Genomic DNA, 25,033 nt, shown 5'->3' with positions numbered 1-25,033 from the left:
GCTGGCGGCGATCATGTACATGCACGGACTCTAGATGAGACAATATACGCTCCGTCGTACATGTAAGCAATACGGCAGCATTATTGTCATAGTTTGGTTTTATTAGGAAAGGTCTGTTTATTCTTTACATGGTCCCTATTGACAAGCTCTTTATAAAAAAACTGTTTTAAGAATGAATTATCGGCTTCCTTAAGAATACTTACATTTTCACGAAAGTGCGCCACAAGTACCCGGTAACTGTTTCACTAAGGGCTTTTTGAATACTAACCCCGTGTAAAACTATACAATGCATAGAAATATCAATGTATTATTATTATTGTTACAATTGTAACTTTGATTATGAAAACAGAATCAAAACCAGTATTATTCTTTGTGATATACGATCAAAGTGCACATAATAATTCTAAATTATATACCGGTATGTCGAGACATGTAATTGTCTGTTTATTTACTATTACCCACGTTAACAACAACTAGTTGAATATATACGTTAATGAAAAACACAATCATAAAACAAACAGGAGTACCGTATTTTAAACAACAATCGCAAGCTAATAGGTTTATGGATTATTATAGTTTGGTCTTATTTATAGCAAGTTTTATGAATGTGTTAATTAAAAAATCGCTGGAAATACAGATTTGACAAACAGTTTACATCAACATTTTATACTGTGAACTGGTCTTATAAATTTAGTCCATCAATATAATCGATGCACATTGCTGGTCTCGTATTTTGAACGGAAAGTATACGATTAAAATTTAGCTATCTTAGTCAAGAATGCTAACACGGAGACGACCACAATGACGTAAGATGACGTCATTGTCTGGGCGGAGTTGCAGAGATCTGCGGTGCACGTGCACGCCTCTGACTTGACGCCGAACAGCTCCACAGTGTTGCAGGAGTCCGAGGTTGAAAGAATGGAGCAGGAACGCACCACAACTGCAGAACACAACGATAACTATTACTTGTAGTTGTCTTATCCCTTTACGTCTCAGATACGCATATTGGCGTTATTGCAGTACCTTAGAAAATCAAATTAAATGAAAGACAATTCTTACTAGATTCACGTGTTAAAGCCGTTAGATACCTATGAGCAGCAATTATCATAAAACCTGAACAGACCGCGAGTTACTCGCATGCTGTTCTGGTTTTATGCTGATTGCATATAGCCATTTTCGATTTGCCTTTGAGCGGGAAAGGGTTAATCTGATGTCAAACGATGTAAACGTAGCTCATAGAATTATACTTTCAATATTTTCCTTTTGTTGAAAAATATAGAAATATATAAAAAAGAAAAGAAAATATAAGCGAAATTTTCCTGGTACATATATTGTATCATTATGTTATTCCCGATAAAGAATCATATACTCTTTAAAAATGTGAAAAAAACTGCGAACACGCCGTTATTTAGAATAAAAAAAATGTGATGGTCTCGGTAGATGATCAATCGGAAGTAACTCGTTATCATAAAAAATATATTTTTCCCTCGCACACGTGACATTTATCGGATCAGTCGTTAATAACAATCAATTATCTGCCTAAAACAACAGCATTTTTTTATCGCGTTAAATACATACGTGTAATTTCTTTTTTTCGGAAGCAGTTATAACTTGTTTATCCTTGAAGGATGACCTTGACCTTTCACCTTTCAAAATGTGCAGCTCCATGAGATACACATGCTTGCCAAATATCAAGTTGCTATCTTCAATATTGCAAAAGTATTCATAAAAAAGCGATTTGGGCCACATATATTTGACTTCTGACCTTAAAGGATGACCTTGACCTTTCACCACTCAAATTGTGCAGCTCCATGAGATACACATGCATGCCCAATAGCAAGTATTCATAAAATAAGCGATTCGGGCCACATATATTTGACCTCTGACCTTGAAGGATGACCTTGACCTTTCACAACTCAAAATGTGCAGCTCCATGAGATACACATGCATGCCAAATATCAAGTTGCTATCTTCAATAACTTGAAACTTGCTAATTTGATGAAACGCCTATTTATATAATTATATTCAATGGCGTTGTACAAAACATATATATGTACATAAAATTGATAAAAAATAAGAGGTATTGATAATATTATGCAGCATTAATTAAAGGATTAATGATCTTAAAATGTGTGATATAAATAAGAATGTTGTAAGGAACTTAAGCAATAAAACAATACCGGCTACACTACTAAAACACAGTAAAAGTAAAATATTATGTTATAAATTTATATAACTATAGAGTTAAGACAATAATTATAATGATAATATGAGCAAATATTTGGCAACATAAAGACACTGTTTTTCATTAACTAAAAGGATACGTAAAAGGATATTTCTGCACTCTGGCTGTCGGATCCCACAGCTACCGGTCACCTGTCATACTTAAGGACACTTCTTTTGGGTTTTAACCTTCTTTTGTGCTTCAATATTGCAAAAGTATTCATAAAATGAGCGATTTTGGCCACATATATTTGACCTCTGACCTTGAAGGATGACCTTGACCTTTCACCTCTCAAAATGTGCAGCTCCATGAGATACACATGCATGCCAAATATCAAGTTGCTATATTCAATATAGCAAAAGTTATTGCAAAATGTTTTAGTTGGCGCAAACCAACAGACCAACCAACAGACAGGGCAAAAACAATATAGTAGTGGGGGATATAAAAATCAACTCCGAAAATACAATTTCACTATCAAATATATATATAGTGATGGTGAATTGTTTTTCAGTGAAGTTGATTTTTCGTTATAATTTGATTATTTTTCATTCAAAATGATGTTTTTACAAATTAATAACATAGCCACACTCTAACCGCCTGTGGTCGATTAATATTAGCAGTCGCTAATACTTACTGCCTTCGGTTTTCGTCTTCATGCAGCCCCCGGGGCACGACACCTTGGATGCGACAGCGTTACCGGCGTCAAATGGGTCATTGCAGGCGGTACAAACGTAACACTGTACGGCAGCATCCGCGCCGGTCAGTTCTGAAAACACGAATAAGCAAAGGAAATGACGCCGCTTTCCTGTGTTCATTGAACACGCACAATGTACATGCATTTTTGACGATGCTGCAAAACAGCTCGTCTAAGTTATCATAACCATGAAAAAATCTCCACAATGGCGACCTATGTTAAAGACCGAGCCAGTCCGATTGAGATAGCTCGATTTTTCTAATCGGCATTCCTCGCTGATTATCATTGATAGAGGTATAGAAAGCTCGGCTATAAATAGGACAGCATATTCTGGGGAAAAGATTTAATAATAGTTTGAAAACGTTAATTTTAAATCAGTTATAATCGATCCATTATATGTTTATAGATCAATGAAACAACTATACATTTTCTGCATTGTATTTGACATTGGTCGTGATTCAGTAAATAAATTGCGAATTAAAACATGTATAATTAACTTTCAACGCGATCATGAGTGTAAAGAAAACGAATTATTTCGAACCTGCCACGTGTACACGTTGTAGCGACTATGGTATATAAACAGCATAATAGCCGTATGAAATCTGTGAAACTCGCTTTTATGCTAGCTTTCACAATTTATATATTTAATAAACTTTTCAAACAGAAATTACAGAGTCACACCAGTGCACATACTATGTTTGATAATTCATTCGTTTGTTGGATATTGTTTGCTGTTGTAAACAAATATTAGGTCATATCGCGGAGATTTAGTGAACCTTACCATGTGTTCATGGGCGAACTCACGTATTCAATTGCTCTTACGACTATGTGCTCATACCTACTTTCGGGAATCATCATCAAATTATTGCCGTACTTAACAAACAAACATGCCTAAGCTTATTGAAATAGAGAAAAAAACAATAATCAAAAGAGAAAAAATAAATGTTCGTGCACATGGGCATATGAAATCACGTCCGTACACATAGCATCATTAACTTAGGAAAGGAAACAACGAAATATAAAGTTTCGTATGATATACATGTACATGTGAAATTAAAGAGCATGGTGTAATTAAAGAGCATGTCAAGTTTTGAATTTATAATCTGAAACGTAATGTTATAACCCACAAACGTTTTACTGTAACAGAACGTTTTTTAAGATAAGTACGAAAATACACGTCGAATATCTTTGTAAAGATATTTCTTGTTATATTTGATCGAGAATGTAACCCGCCTCCCAGTTTCGCTGAATGGATCAAGTTCCCCACGGGTACTACTTCCCCGTACCCCCAATTTTTTTTTCGTACCCAATTTTTTTCGTACCCAATGTTTTTTCGTACCCAAATATTTGCTCGTACCCAATTTTTTTTTCGTACCCAATTTTTTTCCTACCCAAATTTTGTTTCGTAACCAAATCGTTTTTCGTACCCATTTTTTGGGGGGCGTAATTTTTGTACCCAAAATTTTCGTACCCATTCTTTTTTCCTACCAAAAATGTTCGTACCCACATACACAATTGTGGTGATGTAGATAAACTTAAATAAATGCTTTTATATCAATCCTCGTCAAAAGCATCGTCACACCAGTACTGTCAGTACTTTGATTTTACATTAAATTGTGATGTCTTTCCGCGCTTTTCACCGACTTCACGACAAAGAATATTTGGATTCGCATGCACCATTCCAAGTGTCGTGGTCTTGGTCATTTTAATGTGTATGCCTTTCATCATTAACGGCAATTTGATTCTTATCTGCATATTATATCTCAGGAGTTTTTACGTCGCAATACGGCATGACACTGTTATTGTATACAACTTAATAGTCGGGATGAACATTGCAAACGAGTTTGAGATACCTGGAGTCAACAAGACCGCCGGTCACCAAGTAGAAGAAATATGTAGCATAAATCATGCATTTTACGTTAAAAAAACGAAAACCATGTGAAACATGCTTTCTCCTTATCTCTAAATAAGTTTTTTTCTGTGAAAAGTGTTTTACTTTTTATTAGGTTCCACGGAAAAAATAACAGCATTTATCGTCGTTTTTCCGTCTTTTCTTTTGACTCTTATATCGTTAAAATAACGAAAACCATGTGAAACATGCTTTCTCTTAAATATCTTTATATCAGTTTTTTTTTATGTGAAAAGTGTTTTATTGTCCCCTACCGGTTTCACCGGAGGGGACTTATGGTTAGCGCTCTGTCTGTCTGTCAGTCTGTCAGTCAGTCACACTTTTCTGGATCCTGCGATAACTTAAAAAGTTCCTAATATTTTTTCATGAAACTTGAAACATGGATAGATGGCAATATGGACATTATGCACGTCATTTCATTTTGTTCCTACGTCAAAAATTCTGGTTGCTATGGCAACAAATAGACTAGAAATACTGCTGAAAATGGTGGTTTCTGGATCCTGCGATAACTTTAAAAGTTCTTAATATTTTGTCATGAAACTTTAAACATGGATAGATGGCAATATGGACATTATGTACGTCATTTTATTGTGTTCCTATGTCAAAAATTCTGGTTGCTATAGCAACAAATAAAAAATAATCTGACAATGGTGGAATTTCTGACAATGGTGGAGCCGGTAGGGGACTATATTGCTTGGCAATAGTCTTGTTTTTTATTAGGCTCCACGGAAAACAAAATCGCATATATTGTCGTTTTTCCGTCTTTTCTTCCGACTCTCTTATCGGACTATTTCTCAGCAACGTTTGGAAAGATTTTGATTCATTTATTGGTTTTGTGTGTTTTATTAAACTGAATTAAACGAGTATGTTATAAATAATATTTTGCTTTAGCTTGTTTACTGTAATTTCTGTCAAGATTTGATTGCGACTTCATGGACAGGTCTTGTATTACCAAGAGAGATAGTTCATAATATTAGGACGTTCTGCTTCAATGACTTCTCACAGTAATGAAACACTTAACATTGTTTTGTGCCATTCGTGACCTTTTCCGGGCTTAATATGCGTCGTCCCAGTTAAGCCCGTGAAGTCAACACAGGCTACTCAGTGACGAGACTTTCAGATTAGATTTCACTTTCGTTTTAATTCGACTTAATTAAAACGAAAAAATCAATTCACGTGAAAAACGCCAATCAGCACATGCCTTAAGCACAGTTATTCACAGGGGCCGGATAATTATTTCATAATGCAGTTTTGTCTGTGCTGTTTCCCAACGAACACTGGCCATACGTCAATTGTACACTAACTAGGCTGATATAAGAACCACTCAAACATTTTGATTTATTTCTTATAGATCTGCAGCATATATAACAGTTTGTTTATTTATTTTATATGTCTGACCTTATTGTTGCTTGACAATGCGGATCGGGAAGCAACCATAATTGTTAATGCCCCCGTTCGGCCCATTACTTCCCAAGCTTAATATCCATTATAAGTTAAATCTTATGTCATTTATGTTTGTGTAAGCAAACTGCGTTTTACTTATTATTTCATCCCAATATAAGGGGCATGCTTACATATTTGGCAAATCGACTATTTAAAAAAAAGTAATACATTGCAAGAAAAAAACTATGAGAACATTACACTATGATACAAATATCGTTACCAGGCAACATGCGCTGGTGCCGGATTTTTAGATCTGAAGCCGCGATAATATAGTTCAAATAAACACGCCGATACTATAGATAGTTCGAATAGTTTACTTCGCAAATAATATAAAATTAAATTACGCGGTACGTTTTGCTTTATTTTTCATGTAGGAGAAATTTTATACGCGTATATGGAAAGACACCGCAATAAGAAAGTTGTTCACTGTATGTCTTTTTGGCACGGTACTGCCTGAGAAATACCTAAGTACATATGATGTTTTTAAACGTAAAAAATAAAGTCTTCCTTTTTTCAGGAGGACTTTTGCCTAATTTATCTGTATGTGTCAACAATTATTGAATACAGAAATCACGCATTCATTGCATACCTGTCAGCACCAGACACACGGCAAATCCACAAACCAGCGACAGTTTCATTCTGTTTTGTCAATTCGTGCAGGAAATATCACAATAAGAGAACACATGTACGAGTAGAACATTTTATACAAACGCGAGGGTTGTATTGCCAGTCACTAGGGTGATAAAACCAAATTATGAGCATTACTAATTAAACTATTTCACTCTGGCTTTTCTTTTTATTTATTACCTTTACCGATTCGAATCAAAATTGGATTTAACATAACCATTTGTTGACATAACAATTTGACCCAAGATAACAAATTTGAATATCAATAATCCTTTGCGCCGGATATAATCAAGTTAATTACGTTAAACGTGACTATTGAGTGTGTTTGTTTTGGAGTTAACATAATCAGTGAAATAAACATTTGATCAAATAATTGTTGTTGTAGATACATGCATGTTGTCGTCGTAGCCAGTCCTTATCATAATTAAGTTACCAGAGTTTAATAAATTGTTGGAAAGGTGTGAGCGTTCAATATGGAAAGTGTCGTCAAAGATAAGCCTATACGGTCTGGTCTGCACAATCTAATACCCGCATTAAGTCCTTTAATTCCAGACAACGTCTCATGTTATTTTTCATTAAAGCGCCAAATGAAGCAACCCTCATTCATGTAAACCCAACTGTGTTTTCATTTAAATAAATCACAGTCATTAAACTCATAACACGCATTCGCAGTAAACATGTGGTAGCACATAAGGGACTTGTTGTCAGTTATTCGTTTTTTGATACGTAATTTAATGTTTGTCCATACACGTATAATAAATATAATTAGAAATAATTAATATAGCTAGAAAAAAAATGAATATAAATATAGCATTTCCCGGGAATCTAACCATTTGGAAGCGAAATCTAACGCGCTACTGTTAGATTTGTGAGGCTATATAAGTTATCAGCGCATTTAAATGTTTAATATTGCAAACTAGGACCAAGGCTCTTTAATAAAAATGGCCTGGTGATGATATGTACCTGTAACCCATATTGTAAGTGTTGATAATACCAAACATCAAACGCACTTGCGATGGTGTTCAATACCGGTGTTTGGTTTATGAAAAGAAACGGATATACAACGCGCGTAAGTTTCATCAATGTGCAGAAACAGTCGATTGGACAGCTATTTTAAAAGGAAAACCTTCCGTTTAAGATTTTACTTTGGTGACCTTACAATTAAAAACAAAGAAATTACAAAGAGATCTTACGTTGTTTTTTTTTATAAATTAATTTGGTAAAAAAACTAAACAAAACTAAGATCGGCTGTACATTCGCATACGCACATTACTTACTTGCAAGACAAACATGACATGTCTCAAAACCTTTTCAAGTACACGTTTTCGACAGGAGTACAATGTATGACAATGAAACAAACACCTTCTGTCCATGTTATTGCATAAACTGCATACATGGAAAAAGAAGTACAACACACATTTCGGAAATAATGGCATTGTCCTTATAATTTAAATCGTTGTCATGGTAAATCTTAAATAAGGAAAGGTTTGTATATAAACTCCTGAACATTTTGAAGTCTTGTAGTAAATAATTCTAATATAAAATAGTTTTATAAATATACGAACAGATCTCAGTCGCGTGAACTGATGTTCTTGAATTGGAACACACTGAAGCCGAGTCTTTGCTTTGGTCACAGATAAGATAAGGTCGTGTTGTAACATCACACGTCGTCGACTACATTTCTGTCCATTCCGTGAGATACCTGTACTTAGACGTCTTACCATGATCGAAGCTCTATTTTTTATTGCTGGTAAGTTGAGCCATTTTATTGTTTACATGTGACTTTTAAGTGACTTACATTTCGTAGGTCTCCAGTTATCGAAATAAAATGTATACATTATATACATGTACTATTTTACTTGCAGCTAAATAGTTAATAGTTGATTCACAATATGAAAGTGTATGGCTACGATCACTTTCTGTAAGATACATTAAAGGGGGCTTTTCACAGATTTTTGCATGTTTTGAAGTTTGCCATTAAATGCTTCATATTGATAAATGTAAACATTGGATCTAAAAACTCCAGTAAAAAAATCAAGAATAAAATTAATAAAAGGAAAAAAAGTAGACCGCATCAGTGTTCGAACCACTGACCCCTGGAGTCCTGGAGTAAAACGAATTAGACCGCTCGGCCATCCTGCCGGGTATGTATGATTAACGTTTTTTATACTTTATATAAGCAATCTTCGTAGTTTCATAAAATTAAACGACAACATCAGAACTCTCCAAATTATTCAATCGTTTCGCGTTGCAACGCTTTACAATTTTCAGGTTTTTAAATCGTCAAAAGATGCATATAATGGCTATATTAGACCATGGTAAATGTTCAGTATTACTGTTTCCTCACAAATATCATATTTAAAACGAAAATTTGCGAATCTGAAACATTTTTTTTTCAATTTTGTCAATTTACCAAAACGTGAAAAGATCCCTTTTAAATGTTAACATCAAGTATAGACCAGTTAACCACCTAGCTTACGTTCGCTCTCCATATCTACTCGGAACCCATGATTAGTTGGACATATTTTGAACGCGATGCCGCAGGTTATACAACTTTAAGAAATAATACAGAGTGTAATATTTTCACTATATTGTTTTTGTACACTAAAAAAGCGATTGCACCAATGCAAATATCAGCCTTTGCTATCAAATGTTCTGATTTTTAAAAGGTTTAGGCTAAGAATTATCAAAATGAAACTTCACATGTTAGTTACAACCGAAGTAGTCGGTAAGAAGTTCGACCAATTAAAAGTCTCTTCATGTTTATGAAATAAAGCTCTGCTGGAAGAAACATTACAGTCTATGAAATTAAATTATCATAGATAGCGGCGATAAGAATCCGAAATTGTTGTCGAAAGTTTGTACGTTTACATTGTGGTTCGACGCGTCATTCAATCATGTTGAATTGACCATTCCAAGGCGGTGACCCAAGATATAATCTGCTTATTTATGTTTAAAGCCGTGTTGTATGTATTGTTTTGTATTGTATACACAATTGGTCACTTGCCTTGAATAATAAACTTACGGATGTTAGTAAGATGTTAGTAAACAAATCTTCTGATAATTCTTCTGGAGTATTCATATATTTACTTGCTTCACACCTGCAGTTATTTGAATTTTCTCATGTACAAACGAAACCAGTTAAGTGTTTAACGAGTAGCGAATTAATGTTGTTATGATTTTTGCTAAACTGCACGCGCTTGACTGACAAAACGTTGGATTGCATTATGCATTCAGTTCGAACACGCCCGTGTTTGGGAAATTTGATACGCAGTTGCATTACTATAAGGCGTATTTATTTGTTTAGGATTAAAAAATCGCACTACAGTGCCCGATTATAAAAATAATGCGAAACATATTGAAAAAAATCCCATAAAACCTTATCACCCTGTAAAATTATCCATGCAATTAAAAAACATCCTAGCCTGAGCGCCACCTCGGAAGTTGCATTGGCTCATTTATTAATGCATCTCAAAAAAGAGTTGGCGCGCGTGATTTATGGCCGGAATTTAACTTCCACATGTATTGAAAAGTGAGACAGACGACAGCACCAGTGAACACGCAGAAATTTCATTTAATTGATTTATTTTAAATTAAATACTTTTTCCCGATTCTCCGTAAATGTTGCATTAAACAAGGCACGTGAACTGTGCGTGAACATCGCAAAAAATAGGTGACATGGCGATATACTCATGTTCAGTGGGTAAAATCGAACCGATTGGGTGTTTATTTTATCAAATCTTTACATAGTAACATTTATGCGAAATTTATTTGAACACATGGCGAACGTTTGTGTTTATGCAATTCTTGAGCACTTATATGTGACCATGTTAATAAAAAAAGAGAATGACCGATACAGCATAAACTTGTTAAATTGTAAAAAAGAACTTATAAACTACGGACTACCGTTAGTGCCATTGTGGTTACACATTAAAATCCAGAGGGCGAGAATGCGAGAACGCGAGAGTACGATGACGCGAATGCGACAATACGATGACGACAGTGCGACAATACGATGGCGAGAATGCGAGAACGCGATGGCGAGAATGCGAGAAAACTCGTCTCAAAAAAGAACGACGAGGTTTTATAAGCCGTGTAAGCATTTCTGAGATGAGTCGGATAAATTTAAGTACACAAAGACAAGAACATAGTATTCTCTATAACATACGTATGTAAAAAAGTGTCGTTATTAAAAAAATACACGTGTGGTCAAAACTATACTTTTAGGGCTTGCTGCGGTTCGGGGTGCGAACGTAGCCAGTTTGTGTACCACCAACCTCCAGCAGCTGAACTGCCTAACGGAATACAGGGTCGAGTCTGACGAACGCGTCTGTGGAAATGATGGCGTCACCTATACGAACTTGTGCGTAGGTCTTAATAATGCAGCTGGTAAAAAAGTCTAGAATTTACATTCCCCATACATATTTGGTTGTAAATGGGCTTATCCTGCATATCCCTAGAATTTGGAACAAACACTAAATCTCTCGGTTCAAAACGCAGCTCTTACTCGTTTCTTCCACTAATGATATTTTCATACAACTAATAATGTATGATTAGGTTTGTGATTTTAATAGCCTTTACAATGGGAAGTTTTATTTCTACCAGCAGATTAGATGTTTTTTTCCACAGGCTAATTCCACGCCGGGTATGCGGATACTTTTATAACAGATGGCACTTCGATACCAGATAACAACAAAAGCCACGCGCGAGAGTTGAGTTCTTCAGCTTTTTTGCACTTATGTTCTTTTCATTTGGTTTTCAGACACGTAACATTGTTTGGTCGATTTATGGTATAGTACTTCGTATTGCGGAGCAAGAAAGTCGTGAAAAAACAGTGGATTATAAAAAAAGAGATAAAATTTCATCGATAATCGTCAAGAATTCGATGATCAGTACGTATTTCAACAAAATAAAAACACTTGGAAATAAATCAAGAACGTGTCAACTAATCGAAATAACAGATCAACATGTCCATTAATGTTGCAACACGTTAAATTTTAATTGAATAACGTATTTAGGAAATTCTTTTTTTTAAGAGTCGGATGCCAACTTTTCGTGGACACTTCTTTTACCGATCATCTCAAAGACAATGGCACTTCGATTCCAGATAACTCGACACAGTTTACCAGATATAACACACTCTATTTATTGAATCTGAAATGCAGAATTCGCTGTGGAATACTGCTATAGTGAGCAGGCAATAAATAAAAATGTATGTACTGACGTACATTAAAACGAATTACCGAAACATGCTCTTATCCCTTTGGAATATGATAATAAAAGGGAAAGGGAAGTGTAAAGGAAAGTGCTTCCTATAAGTAGAGCTCAATATAAAGGGAGTTTTCCAATCTCTTTTAAATTGTGTGGCTACGCATTTATAGTATCGTCTTCATGATGCGATTCCAATGAGCACCAATGACAAAGAATTTTATAAGGTGTATATTTTATAAATTAATAGTAATAAGATTTTTGAAAACGAACAACGCCATGGGTTATATTTTACATGTGTATGTATGTTATGCATAGATTCACAATGTGTCGGGCTTGGCAATGCAAATTGATTTGGTACTTCAAAATGTATGGTAAGAATAGCCATAATAAACATAAATGCATTTCAGCAGGGACCTATTTTGTATAGGTCCCTGATTTCAGGTAGAAGATAAAACTCGGTTATCAGAGTGCCCAATTTGGTGAAAGTCTCTGTTATCCGAAGTGCCCTATATCGGGAATCAAAGTATCCGCAACTTCATGAATACCACCTATTAAAACACGCTCTATCTTCGTTTATATTTCATTGAATACTATCAAAATTTCAGTATTTTAAGCACAGTGATTACTCTACATGATGGAATGTCAAACAATTTCTTGCAATATTTCTAAGTAGTTTTATTTTGTTGAAATGTTTACTATTCATCCAGTTTATGCTGTTTTCCGACCGAATTTTCTATTTTTTGGGGAAAATTTTAACATTCATCCGTGATGTTTTTCTTTGCAATAGAAAAGAATACACCATTATTAAACTCGACCATGCGCCTTGTTTAAATCAAAGTACTGACAGTACTGGTGTGACGATGCTTTTAGTTTAAACCTATTTATTTTTGCTCGATTGCATCGAAAGCCTAGGGCTCATATAAACGCTCTCGAGTCCGTGTTCTGGGCCTAGAACCAGTACACGGTGTCTTTGGGGGAGATCTAAAGAACGCTCCCGCGGTGGGGATCGAACCCGTGACCTCCCGGTCGCTAGGCGGACATCATATCCATAACACCACGGCGACCTTTTTTGACGATGCTTTGAAGAGGATGGATATAAAAGCATCAATTTAAGTAGATCTACATCATCACAGTTGTGTATGTGGGTACGAAAAAAAAATTTGGAACGAAAATAGTGGGTACGAAAAAATTATGCCAAAACAAATCGGTTACCAAAAAAATTAAAGAACGAAAACAAATTGGGTACGAAAACAAAAATTGGGTATGAAAAAAATTGGGTACGAAAAAATTTTGGTACGGAAAAAAATTAGGGGAACAGGGACGTTGTACCCCTGGGGAACTTGACCCACAATCGCACATTCTTGGCCCTTTCCGTCAAACATCGGATAAGTACCTTGAAGGCTATAGTTTGAATACACATTTATGGCGTACCATTTGGGTCGAAAGTCAACAAGACCAAGTAGCTAAAAAGAGAACTGTACTTTTACGTACAATATGTATGTCGAAGTACATTTTATGTATTTCGACGTACAAAATTGTAATTCGACGTTCAGTTTTTACTGACCCTTGAGTGTAAGCCAATCAGAGGACGCCTTACATCTGTTGTTTTTAGAGATATTTGACAATGAACATTATTTTTATTATTATTATGCCCCCCTTCGAAAGAGAGGGGTTAGATTGTTTTGCACATGTCAGTTTGTCGGTTGGAAGGTCGGTCAGTCCACCAGAGGGTTTTCGGATGATAACTCAAGAACGCTTACGCTTAGGATCATGAAACTTCATAGGTACATTGATCATCACTTGCAGATGACCCCTATTGATTTTCAGGTCACTAGGTCTAAGGTCAAGGTCACAGTAACTCGAAATAGTAAAATGGTTTCCGGATGATAACTCAAGAATGCTGAGGCCAAGGATCATGAAACTTCATAGGTACATTAATCGTGACTGGCAGATGACCCCTATTGATTTTCAGGTCACTAGATCAAAGGTCAAGGTCACAGTGACGCGATATAGGAAAGTGGTTTCCGGATGATAACTCAAGAACGCTTACACCTAGGATCATGAAACTTCATAGGTACATTGATCATGACTGGCAGATGACCCCTATTGATTTTCAGGTCACTAGGTCAAAGGTCAAGGTCACAGTTACCCTAAACAGTAAAATGGTTTCCGGATGCTAACTCAAGAATGCTTACGCCTAGGAATGGTTTCCGGATGATAACTCAAGAATACTTACACCTAGGATCAGGAAACGTCATAGGTACATTGATAATGACTGGCAGATGAACCATATTGATTTTCATGACACTAGGTCAAAGGTCAAAGTCACAGTGACTCGAAATAGTAAAATGGTTTCTGGATGATAACTCAAGAATGCTTACGCCTAGGATCATGAAACTTCATAGGTACATTGATCATGACTGGCAGATGACCCCTATTGATTTTCAGGTCACTAGGTCAAAGGTCAAGGTCACATTGACAAACAAGAAATGTGTTTGTCAGAAGCACTATGTCCCCTTCTGCGCCGCTTTGATTTAGTTTTTTTAAAGTTGACCTTGAAGGATGACCTTGACCTTTAACCACTCAAAATGTGCAGCTCCATGAGATACACATGCATGCCAAATATGAAGTTGCTTTCTTCAATATGGCAAAAGTTATTGCAAAATTTTAAAGTTGGCACAAACAGACTAACGGACAGACAGACAGGGTAAAAGCAATATGTCTCCCACTATAGTGGTGGGGGACATAGAGATGTATTCACACAATGGCTGCAACTACAACTGACAGCCCATATTGGGAGGGGCATGCATCTATACAAACTGCCTTGTTATTTATGCCAAATTATGCGATTATCGACCGCTAACTAATAGATATTGAGCGTATTTATTGAACATAATTATAATTACTTATACCAAATTATGCGACTATCGACCGTTAACTCATAGATAGTGTGTGTATTAATTGACCTGGCGTGGCGGAATTAACCTCTGACTTATGCAAATAATGGTAAGCACAAAATACAACCAAACCAGGGAGTTTATTATACATTGTTAATGCCGTTATCGTTTGGTTACCGTTGGGAATTTCCTACACAGTAATGCGCTGGACCGTGATATTCCGCCCGCATGGTCAATAAATACTCACAATATGCTTTATAATTTTAATTTTAAAAAAGGTTAACTTGAATATTCTTGAAATGGGTATTTAATCTATTTCAATCCTTTAAATACTTGAAACTTCTTTGTACATTTTTTTTTCAATTTTGATATTTATATTTATTTTGTCCTCAATTAAAAAAGAGATTTTAAACATTTATTATGAAATCTGAAGAAAAAGCGGCTCTGAGACAAGTGTTTTGATCGGCTGTTAAGAAAATTTGTACGTTGAAGTACAAATTGTACTTTGACGTGCAAATATATACTTTGAAGTGTATTTCATTTGGCAGTGGCTAGTCGTGCGGCCACGTACGGCTAGACAAGAGGCTAGCTGTACGGCCTCGTACGGGTAGACAAGAGGCTAGCTGTACGGCTCTTTTCCTATAGTCTTTCCACATTTGTATGTGTTTGAAAAATCTTTAATGACATCATCTGACCATGCATAGTAGCCACTAGCGGCTCATAGTAACCAGATGCTGGCCAGAACATATTCCAGGGACCTATACAAACTAGGTCCCTGCATATTCTTACATAAAAAAAAAGTGCAATTATGAGCAAGATGGTAGCCACAACCAATACTTTAATATTAATCTTGAAAACACAAAAGTCTCATAGTAGCCACTAGTGGCTCTTAGTAGCCAGAAGGTAGGCACAATTGTAGAATGACATCATATTTTGTATGATGTCATGACATCACTGATGATGTCATCAGACAAAAATCAAAATAGCTGAAGAATCTGACAAACAAAAAGAAGTTACTGGGAAAGAGTTAAAGTCATTGTAAGTAAGCTGTGGTGGTTAATACAGTTTCAATTTGTGTATATTAATGAAAAAGCATGGATTTTGAAATAAAAACCTGAATTATTGAAATATTAAATATGATTATTCATACCCCAAAAAAGGATGTCAAGTTTTAACACTGGCATTTTTCTTTAACATTTGATTAGGCTTAAAACAAAGGTTTTGAATAAAAATCATGTTTTAATTCATGTGTTGAAGGTTTGTATCTATACTTATTTATTATAAGATAATTTATTTTTACATTTCAATTGTTGTTGCTTTTAAACAAAAGCAGTAAAATTACATGTATAAGAGCAAGATTAATTTTATCTCTGGATTATTTCAAAAGGTTGTCAATATGTTTTAATTCTAGCTGTTGGGCTGGCCATTTGTCAAGTCAACATAAAAGACAAAAGCAATCCATATATATTATTTCTAAGAGGGTTTCTGATAAAAAAAATAAAATAATGTTGCAGTTTTTCAGATTGGCCTCACTTTCCTCAGGACAGGTGTCCTAAATGGTCATATTTTTTTGTCCTAAATCATGAAAAAACTTTCAGACAGCATGTTATTGTAAAGTTAATAAACTAGTCAAAACTAAATCCAATTACATTTTACTTCAAATAATTAACACGTTATAACTATAGACTTTTAGGAAGTTTTTTTAGTATAAAATGCATTGGTTTGCAATGTATAATATGGTATTGTAGGTTCATATATGTTCATGGCTGTCAAGGATTGCAATCATTACACTCTGGAACAGCAGACGATTTATTTCATAGATCTTGCGGCTAAAGCAGAGCCAAAACTAGCAGCGGCAACCGAGCCGCAACTAGTAGCCAGAAAGCTCATTTGCATACGAAAAACAACATTGCGGCTACAAAGCGGCAACTAGTAGCGGCAACCGAGCCGAAATTATTAGCCAGAGCAGAGCAAGAACTAGCAGCCGCAACATAGCCAGAACTAGTAGCGGCAACCGAGCCGCAACTAGTAGCCAGAAAGCTCATTTAATACGAAATACGAACTGAGCCGCAACATTGCGGCAACTGAGCCGCTAATAGTTGCCGCAGGGCCTAAAGTTTCGTAAGGGTTAACATTAAACTGTTACCAGTCTTCTGAAATTAATTTTTATTGAACTTTGAAATGAAATCTAAATCGGGCACTGATTTATCTTGTTTTAAAACAGTCATAGATCAGTTACTAGTGTGGTCTCTCGGTAATGACCCATTTTTGCTTACTTGTCACAACCTTAAAACTTTCCACACTTCTATAATAGGCTTAGCAAATCTGGATTTAGGGGATCTTCAATGGTACATTTACACTTTAGCTCTGTCACTAGATTGCTGGTAAAGTCAAGTCACATATTTCAATCTAGTCCATTTAAAGCTCAAAGTGTCAAAGACAAATGAAAGATGCATTCATTAACTAGAAATGGCGCGGCAGAGGCCGACGCGTATCCCCACGCCGAATGTTTGACCTAGGTGTGCCCCAGGGTTGGTAATGGGGCCATGCATAGCTGAGATTGACCGTATTGTCATAAGAGAAGTTCATCATCAATTAGAAGTGAATTGGTGTAGAAATGAAGAAGTTATAGTAAAAGGCAATTTTGGGTGGGTGTGACATATGTGGGCAGGGCGCCCCAGGGTTGGTAATTGTGCCATGCATAGTTGAGATTGACCGTATTGTCATAAGAGAAGTTCAGTATCAATTTGAAGTGAATCGGTGTAGAAATGAAGAAATTATAGTAAAAGGCAATTTTGGGCGGGTGTGGTCTATGTGGGCGGGGCCCCAGGGTTGGTAATGGGGCCATGCATAGTTGAGATTGACCGTATTGTCATAAGAGAGGTTCAGTATCAATTTGAAGTGAATCGGTGTAGAAATGAAGAAATTATAGTAAAAGGCAATTTTGGGTGGGTGTGGTCTATGTGGGCGGGGCGCCCCAGGGTTGGTAATGGGGCCATGCATAGTTGAGATTGACTGTATTGTCATAAGAGAAGTTCAATATCAATTTGAAGTGAATCGGTGTAGAAATGAAGAAATTATAGTAAAGGCAATTTTGGGTGGGTGTGGTCTATGTGGGCGGGGCCCCAGGGTTGGTTATGGGGCCATGCATAGTTGAGATTGACCCTAATGTCATAAGGGAAGTTCAGTATCAATTTGAAGTGAATCCGTGTAGAAATAAAAAAGTTAAAGTAAATGGAATTTTTTGGTGGGTGTGGCCTATGTGGGCGGGCGCCCCAGGGTTGGGATTGGGGCCATGCATAGTTGAGATTGACCCTAATGTCATAACAAAAGTTCAGTATCAATTTGAAGTGAATCCGTGTAGAAATGAAAAAATTATAGTAAATGGAAATTTTTGGTGGGTGTGGCCTATGTGGGCGGGGCGCCCCAGGGTTGGGAATGGGGCCATGCATGGTTGAGATTGACCGTATTGTCATAAGAGAGGTCCAGTATCAATTTGAAGTGAATCGGTGTAGAAATAAAGAAGTAAATGTAAAATAACCTAAAAAAATGAGTGATAATTTCTGACGTGGCCCCACCCCAACCGCTATAACTTTTGACCCAGGGGTCAGATCAAAATTCCAAATAGTGCAGGGTCGCACATATGCTCATAGCTACCATGTGTGTAAGTTTCAAGGTTCTAGTGCTTTTAGTGTAGGAGGAGATAGTGGCCAGGACGGACGGACGGACGGACAGACGGACGGACGGCGGAGATAACCACAATATCCCCACCTTTTTTTCAAAAAGCGTGGGGATAATTATTGTCCCATTGTTTACTACTGCTGTGAGATTTTATATAATATAACTGATGACCATCATGTCATTGTGAGAGAAAATTCACATTATCTTAGTATATCAGGTTGAGCAGTTTTTTAGATACCTAACAAAGTTGGCTTGTTTTCAATGTCGCTTCTGGGGATCAAACCGCAGCACAACCTTCTGCAATCAAAGACGACACTCAACCACTAGGCTTTTAGGAAGATGTGTGAATTTTTTTCGATCTCTCGTCAGAGCAACCAAACCGAAAATTTAATCAATTATTGCAGACTCGGTATTATTGAGTCAATTCATGAGAGATAATGGAAGATGCAACATCTCTCATGCCCCCGGGCATCGCCTTAAGCAGTAGTCACTTCTCAGCACGAAAGTGCTGGAGTCATTGATTCCGAGGGACCAGAAAAAAACACTTGATTAATGTTCGAAATAAAATCATTTGATTAATGACAACACTATTATTTGAGCCAGGTCACAGGGAAAGGACAGTCTAATCAGTATCCAATTAAACTATTTGTTATTGTCAGAAAACCGCTTTTAAGCAAACAACTTTCAAGCGACTGCAGGCTGATCTAGATCCAAACTACTCCTATAAATATGAGGTCGATTTACATCGACGGGTAGCTTACGTCTAATTATTTGGACTAGATCCAAACAGGCCAAAATCACCTTAATGTCTCTTTTACTGTGACACAGTTCATTTGACTTTAAAATGATATCAAATACTAAAATAGAAAGAAGAAATAATAAAAACCAGTAATTTGAACAAAGTAAAGACTTTGTAATCAATGTTTTAGGACAGCTTGGTGTCGAAGTTGGTGATATGCAAATCCCATGTGATATGTTGATATCGGATATCATAGTCATTCAATAAGTCGCAAAATTCTCAAATACAATTTCCAAAGCAAAATGTGACTTAAATTGATAACTTAAAATACCAATTTTGCTGTGTCCAGCTGTCAAGTCTTCAGATCCAAAATTATGTCCTGCATTCACATCGAATATATCCTTCGAATTTAATACATTGTTGATATTAGTGGAGATTTAGTTAATAAATAACTCATATATCCTAAATGACAGTTTCTAAATAGCCAAAAAAAGCCGATGTACGCTGTAAGAAAGTTTTGAAACGAAATCGAACATTCTCTCATGGACGCGGCCATTGTTGTAGACACGAACAACAACTCTGCTGGAGAATGTGGGTCGCACTAAAACGCGGACCAATCTGAGGACGATATAGATTATAAATCATAATCTAAATCGTCCGCGGACTGGTCCGCGTTTTAGTATCTGCCGGAGATGTTATCAATGCTAATGAGCGAGGTATGCCATTGTGTCACACCGGTCTTACTGACAATAACGTAGTGACGTCACCATTTATGTATAGAATGCGAGGTATGCCGATTAGAAAAACTGCGCTATCTCAATCGGATTGGCTCGGTCTTTAACCTTGACTCGCTGCTGAAAGCAGCATCGTCAAAAACTAATCTTTATGATACAACTTAAAAAAAACCTGATGAACTTACCTCTCGCGCGTGGCTTCTGTTGTTATCCGCATTACCAGCGTGATTCATTCGGGCACGCCCTGGTTCGAATACAGCTTTTCTTCCATAACTTCAATAAGTCTGATGAAAATGAGTTGAATGAATTTTATGACAAAATCGTGGCTGAACTCTTCACATTCTAAAACAAAATCGAATGAAAACGTCGAAAAATATTATCATACATATAATTATGCTTAATATATACGCATGGTTAATACGCATGTGGAATCTCGTTTTCAGCTGTCAATATGCCCAAGCCCGTTGTTCCCACCCCAACATGCACCTGGACTACATAGGGTCATGCACAGGTAGGCTTTGTCATATGTGTCTTGTTCTGTGAAAACTGGTCATAATGCATGTGCGTAAAGTGTCGTCCCAGATTAATCTGTGCAGTCCGCACAGGCTAATCAGGGACGACACTTTCCGCTTTAACTAGATTTTCGGTAAAAAGGGACTTACTTTAAACGAAAAATACCATTAAAGCGAAAATTGTTGTCCCTGATAAGCCTGCGCGGACTGCACACGCTTATCTGGGACGACACTTTACGCACATGCATTTTACCCAATTTTCACAGAACAAGACACATATCATAACGCGGTTCCTTGCTCTTGAAAGTTCAACCGATGCAACCGTTTTATTGTTATCGTTACATAACTATTGACACATGACTTGATAAGAGTCACTTTGTAGTTAGCTATGAATGATCGCAGTTCCAACAATTGTATTAGTCTTTTTAGTTAAAGAGATAAACATATAATATTAATAAAACAAAATACAACGAATATGTTAAGGCACGGTTGTCGGGTCTACCAACCCGCCAGCAACGACAATGCCAACAGTTCCAACGACGACGCTTGATCCGGCTCTGGTAACTTTCTGCACAGCCTCGCCCCGCCCGACATGCAGTCAGGAACTGGCACCGGTATGCGGGTCCGACATGAAGCTTTACCTCAACAAGTGAGTTGTGATATGGCAAGATTTCATTTTTATGTAGTGTATGTTCTCACGATCTTAGGTATCAACCATTGAATCGCCTTTACTACTTTTTTACTTCGATGATTATGAAATACTATGTTTTTACAATGGTCACGCTCAAAGTTATGGCCGTTTATGATTCTTGAAGTCGAAGACTGTGGCGTATATAATATACCATCCATTTAATTTTTTGAATACAATTCAATTGTACTGTAAAGACAATAGAAAGTACGAACTATAAACTTTCTTAGATTTTGGTTTCTTTCGTTTTCTCATCTACTTTTCTATTTTTTCAGCGCTCTGATTGTATGTTAATTTAGTTTAAACCTATTTATTTTAGCTCGATTGCATCGAATGCCCGAGGCTTATATAAACGCTCTCGATTCCGTTTCCTGGGCCTAGAGCCAATATTTGGTGTCTTTTGGGGAGATCCGAAGAACGTTCCTACGGTGGGGTTCGAACCCATGACTCCCCGGTCGCTCGGCGGACACCCTATCCATCATACCACGGCCTTAATGTTAAATTAATTTATGTTAATTTATAACACGAATTACACGATATACTGATCGTTAATATTTCTCGACCACCTTCATGCGAAAGGCCTGTTTAACATGCCTTATAGAAGCGGAGAGGCTTATAACATACCGACGCGGCGAAAATGCTTGATGTTTGACATGGTAACCTGTCACAAAATCGGTCTCGCCTTCTCTATAATAATAATAATAATTATTATTATAAAAAAAATAAAATAAAATAATAATAATAATAATAATAATAATAATAATAATAATAATAATAATAATAATAGTAATAATAATAATAGTAATAATAATAATAATTATTATTATTATTATTATAATAATAATAACATTTTTTTCTTCTAATTTGCAGTCAATGTTTAACTTTTTTCCTGTTTTCATGTTTGTATTCATGTCGTAATAAATGTATAAACAATCTATTTACAAAGAATGCGTAATAACTATCAATACACATACTTAATTACTATATACAAATGTAATTCCTTCTTCTTTTTAACACAGTTTATGTTACTTTAATATTTATTTTATACTTAATTATGTATAACACACGTGATTCTTAACAAAAAGAGATCTTTTCACGTTTTGGAAAATTGACACAATTAAAAAAATGTTCCAGATTCGCAAATTTTCGTTGCAGTTATGATATTTATCAGGAAACAGGAATACTAAACATTTACCATGCTCTAAAATATCCGTTAAATGCAATTTTTGACGATTTAAAAACCTGAAAATTATAAAGCGTTGCAACGCGAAAAGATTGAATAATTTGGAGAATTCTGTTGTTGTCGTTAGATTGTGTGAAACTACGAGGATTGCTTATATAAAGCATAAAATACATTTCTCATTGTATGAGCTAGGATGACCACTGACCCCTGGAGTAAAAGTCTAACACTGAGACCACTCGGCCATCCATGCTCATGTGTGAGTATGTCCGACGCAGCGATCACCTGTAAATAAACTCTGACATACACACATGAGAACACATGGCCGAGTGTTCTAAGTGTAAGACTTTTGTTCAAGGGGTCAGTGGTTCGAGCCCAGTTTAGGGTTACTTTTTTCTTTCTTTAATTGTATTCTTTTTTTTACTGGAACTTTTTAGATCCAATGTTTATATTTATCAATATAAAGCATTTAATGCCAAACTTAAATACATGCCAACATCTGTTAAATCCCAGAAAATTTGGGATAACTTATTTCCTGTTGAATTCAAAAATGTACATTTTTACTCCCATCGAAAGAATAATGTATTTGTCACGGTTCATTTGTTACACCGAGAAGTAACATTTTGTAGTTTATTACTACATGTATTTGTATATTTACATTGTTGAACATATCAGAGATATTTTTGTACTGTGTTACAATCCCAGAAAAAAATGGGTAATTGATTCTTCTGACATTTTGCAAAAAGTACATGTATAACTATCCGACAAGCCCAATTTAAAAAGAACAGATTTTGTGCCCAATATTCTGTGGATAATCCTAGTTTGTAGCCATTGCATCTATGTATTATTCGTGTTTTTAAATACTTGTCCATGCACATTTTTCAATTGTATGGAATAATTTGCAAAGTATTCATTCCATTTTGTGTGGCATCTTGGGGTCTAAGAGTTCCATTCAAACATATTGTATAATAACTTGTTGCATGCAAATAGAATTATTGGCTTTATATAGGTCGACAAAGTGGGATATGAATGCACTTTATACTGTTCTAATTTGATTGTTATATTCATTTTGATGTGTAGCCCTTGCAGAGAAAAAAATATCTACGGTTTTTAATACTTTCTTTAACAAACTGAATGCCATTATCACCAATATTTAAAAAAAAAGTATTTATTGTTGATAAATAAACAGTTGTTGTAAAACAGAAGTATATCTAAATATTTATCCTCAGAATCGATGTAAATACTTTTAACATAGTCGGAATATTTTGTTAAAACATCGATCCAAAATGTGTTGGTTATTCTTTTTATGTTATACTAATAATTATAATGATAATACTAATACTATTAATAATACTGCTAATAAAAAATTATTATTATAATAATTTGATGCATGCTTAACTGATAAACATGCTGTTTGAGCACGTGATGTACACTGTCTAAATATACAAATATTCAAATGACCATCCTTTTTTTTTTACAGATGCGAGTTCTCGAGGGCCTTTTGCAACAACAACAGTTTGAGCTCGAAGGATCTTTCTTTCTGCACTGGCAGTTAAGTTATCCAACTATCCAATACCATAGCAACCAAATCTGACGCTTTGTTGTTGCCCGTGTTCCAAAATAAAAAGTATAAAACATTGTATGCCTTAAGTGGGTATGACTCTAGCAATTTCGAAACAAATGAAACAATGAAAGCCGTTCATGTTCTTCACTCTTTTTTTTATAATCTTGTCGTAAGATATGATAGCAATTTAGAGCAATAAAAAACCCACAGAGTTTAAATAATTAATACAAAGAAAATCCTTCGAAAGTAATTACAATGTAAATTGCACATCTATGTTCTTCATTTATTCATATGTCTGTGAATAGATTCGTGAACAAGGACTTTTGAAAAATGAATGAACTGGCGCATAATACGATTTATTCTATATACTTAATCGTATTGTTTAACACAAACAATCACAAATCGCTCAGTCTTAACAACGCTGATCCGTTTATTCCATCAATGATCGTTTATATCACATTATAATGGTGGTTATGGAATGGGATTTTTTTATTTCGAACGAATTTTTAATAAGGTCAGCTTTGTTTGTACATTATATATTTTTTAAGTTTTAAAGCCGTTTTAATCCCGGATACGCCTTTTTACAAACCACACAATGACGGGCAAAATAAATACTTCATGAACAAGTAATAATTTCATAAACCCGGTTTTATGCGTGTATTTATACATGTACATGTGATTGTGAACCAAATAATAATTTCTATAAAAAATATGTTCCCTTTAATATGCAATTACATAATGTGTTTTAAATGTATGAATCCTTATTATAGTCACGCTGACACCAGCAGAACAAGCGTTTCGTCACGCCTCGTAAGACTATCAAAAAGTATCAATACTACTTTAACTTGAATTCCGAGAGACTAATATTGATTCTGAGCGTATGCTATCTCATTGAACTCTATTTCATTTAAGGTGTATCACTAACACGCC

At 35.6% G+C, this 25,033-nt stretch overlaps 2 protein-coding genes across 3 annotated transcripts; one reads left to right on the top strand and one right to left on the bottom strand.

The window, feature by feature from the left end:
* Positions 1 to 645: 645 nt before the first annotated feature.
* Positions 646 to 8,582, bottom strand: LOC127863376 (uncharacterized). Of its 2 annotated transcripts, none has more exons than XR_008041039.1 (3): positions 8,463 to 8,582; positions 2,859 to 2,990; positions 646 to 940 (listed from the first exon to the last, which is right to left on the bottom strand). XR_008041039.1 is itself a non-coding variant. In XM_052402874.1 (3 exons), the coding sequence occupies exons 1-3, from the start codon at positions 6,906 to 6,908 to the stop codon at positions 753 to 755; spliced, it is 369 nt and encodes a 122-aa protein (XP_052258834.1). In that variant the 5' UTR covers positions 6,909 to 6,991; the 3' UTR covers positions 646 to 752. The 2 variants fall into 2 exon arrangements, 1 of the variants encoding a protein (XP_052258834.1); XM_052402874.1 differs by lacking the exon at positions 8,463 to 8,582 and adding an exon at positions 6,860 to 6,991.
* On the top strand, positions 8,515 to 24,177 carry LOC127863375 (follistatin-like). Its single transcript, XM_052402873.1, has 5 exons — positions 8,515 to 8,647; positions 11,125 to 11,260; positions 20,603 to 20,670; positions 21,155 to 21,320; positions 24,020 to 24,177. The coding sequence occupies exons 1-5, from the start codon at positions 8,620 to 8,622 to the stop codon at positions 24,093 to 24,095; spliced, it is 474 nt and encodes a 157-aa protein (XP_052258833.1). The 5' UTR covers positions 8,515 to 8,619; the 3' UTR covers positions 24,096 to 24,177.
* Positions 24,178 to 25,033: the final 856 nt, after the last annotated feature.

Source organism: Dreissena polymorpha, unplaced genomic scaffold (genome assembly GCF_020536995.1).
Source record: "Dreissena polymorpha isolate Duluth1 unplaced genomic scaffold, UMN_Dpol_1.0 chrUn006, whole genome shotgun sequence".
Classification (NCBI taxonomy): Eukaryota; Metazoa; Mollusca; class Bivalvia; order Myida; family Dreissenidae; genus Dreissena; species Dreissena polymorpha.
The sequence above is the reverse complement of the archived record's forward strand: the minus strand, read 5'-3'. Positions and strand labels throughout refer to the sequence as shown.

Coding starts and splice junctions, on each gene's coding strand:
- LOC127863375 (XM_052402873.1), top strand. CDS start 8,620: ATGATCGAAGCTCTATTTTTTATTGCTG. Junction 8,648..11,124: donor AGCTCTATTTTTTATTGCTG/GTAAGTTGAGCC, acceptor CTATACTTTTAG/GGCTTGCTGCGGTTCGGGGT. Junction 11,261..20,602: donor GGCGTCACCTATACGAACTT/GTGCGTAGGTCT, acceptor TCTCGTTTTCAG/CTGTCAATATGCCCAAGCCC.
- LOC127863376 (XM_052402874.1), bottom strand. CDS start 6,908: ATGAAACTGTCGCTGGTTTGTGGATTTGCCGTGTGTCTGGTGCTGACA. Junction 2,991..6,859: donor CGTGTGTCTGGTGCTGACAG/GTATGCAATGAA, acceptor TCGTGTTTTCAG/AACTGACCGGCGCGGATGCT. Junction 941..2,858: donor GAAGACGAAAACCGAAGGCA/GTAAGTATTAGC, acceptor TGTGTTCTGCAG/TTGTGGTGCGTTCCTGCTCC.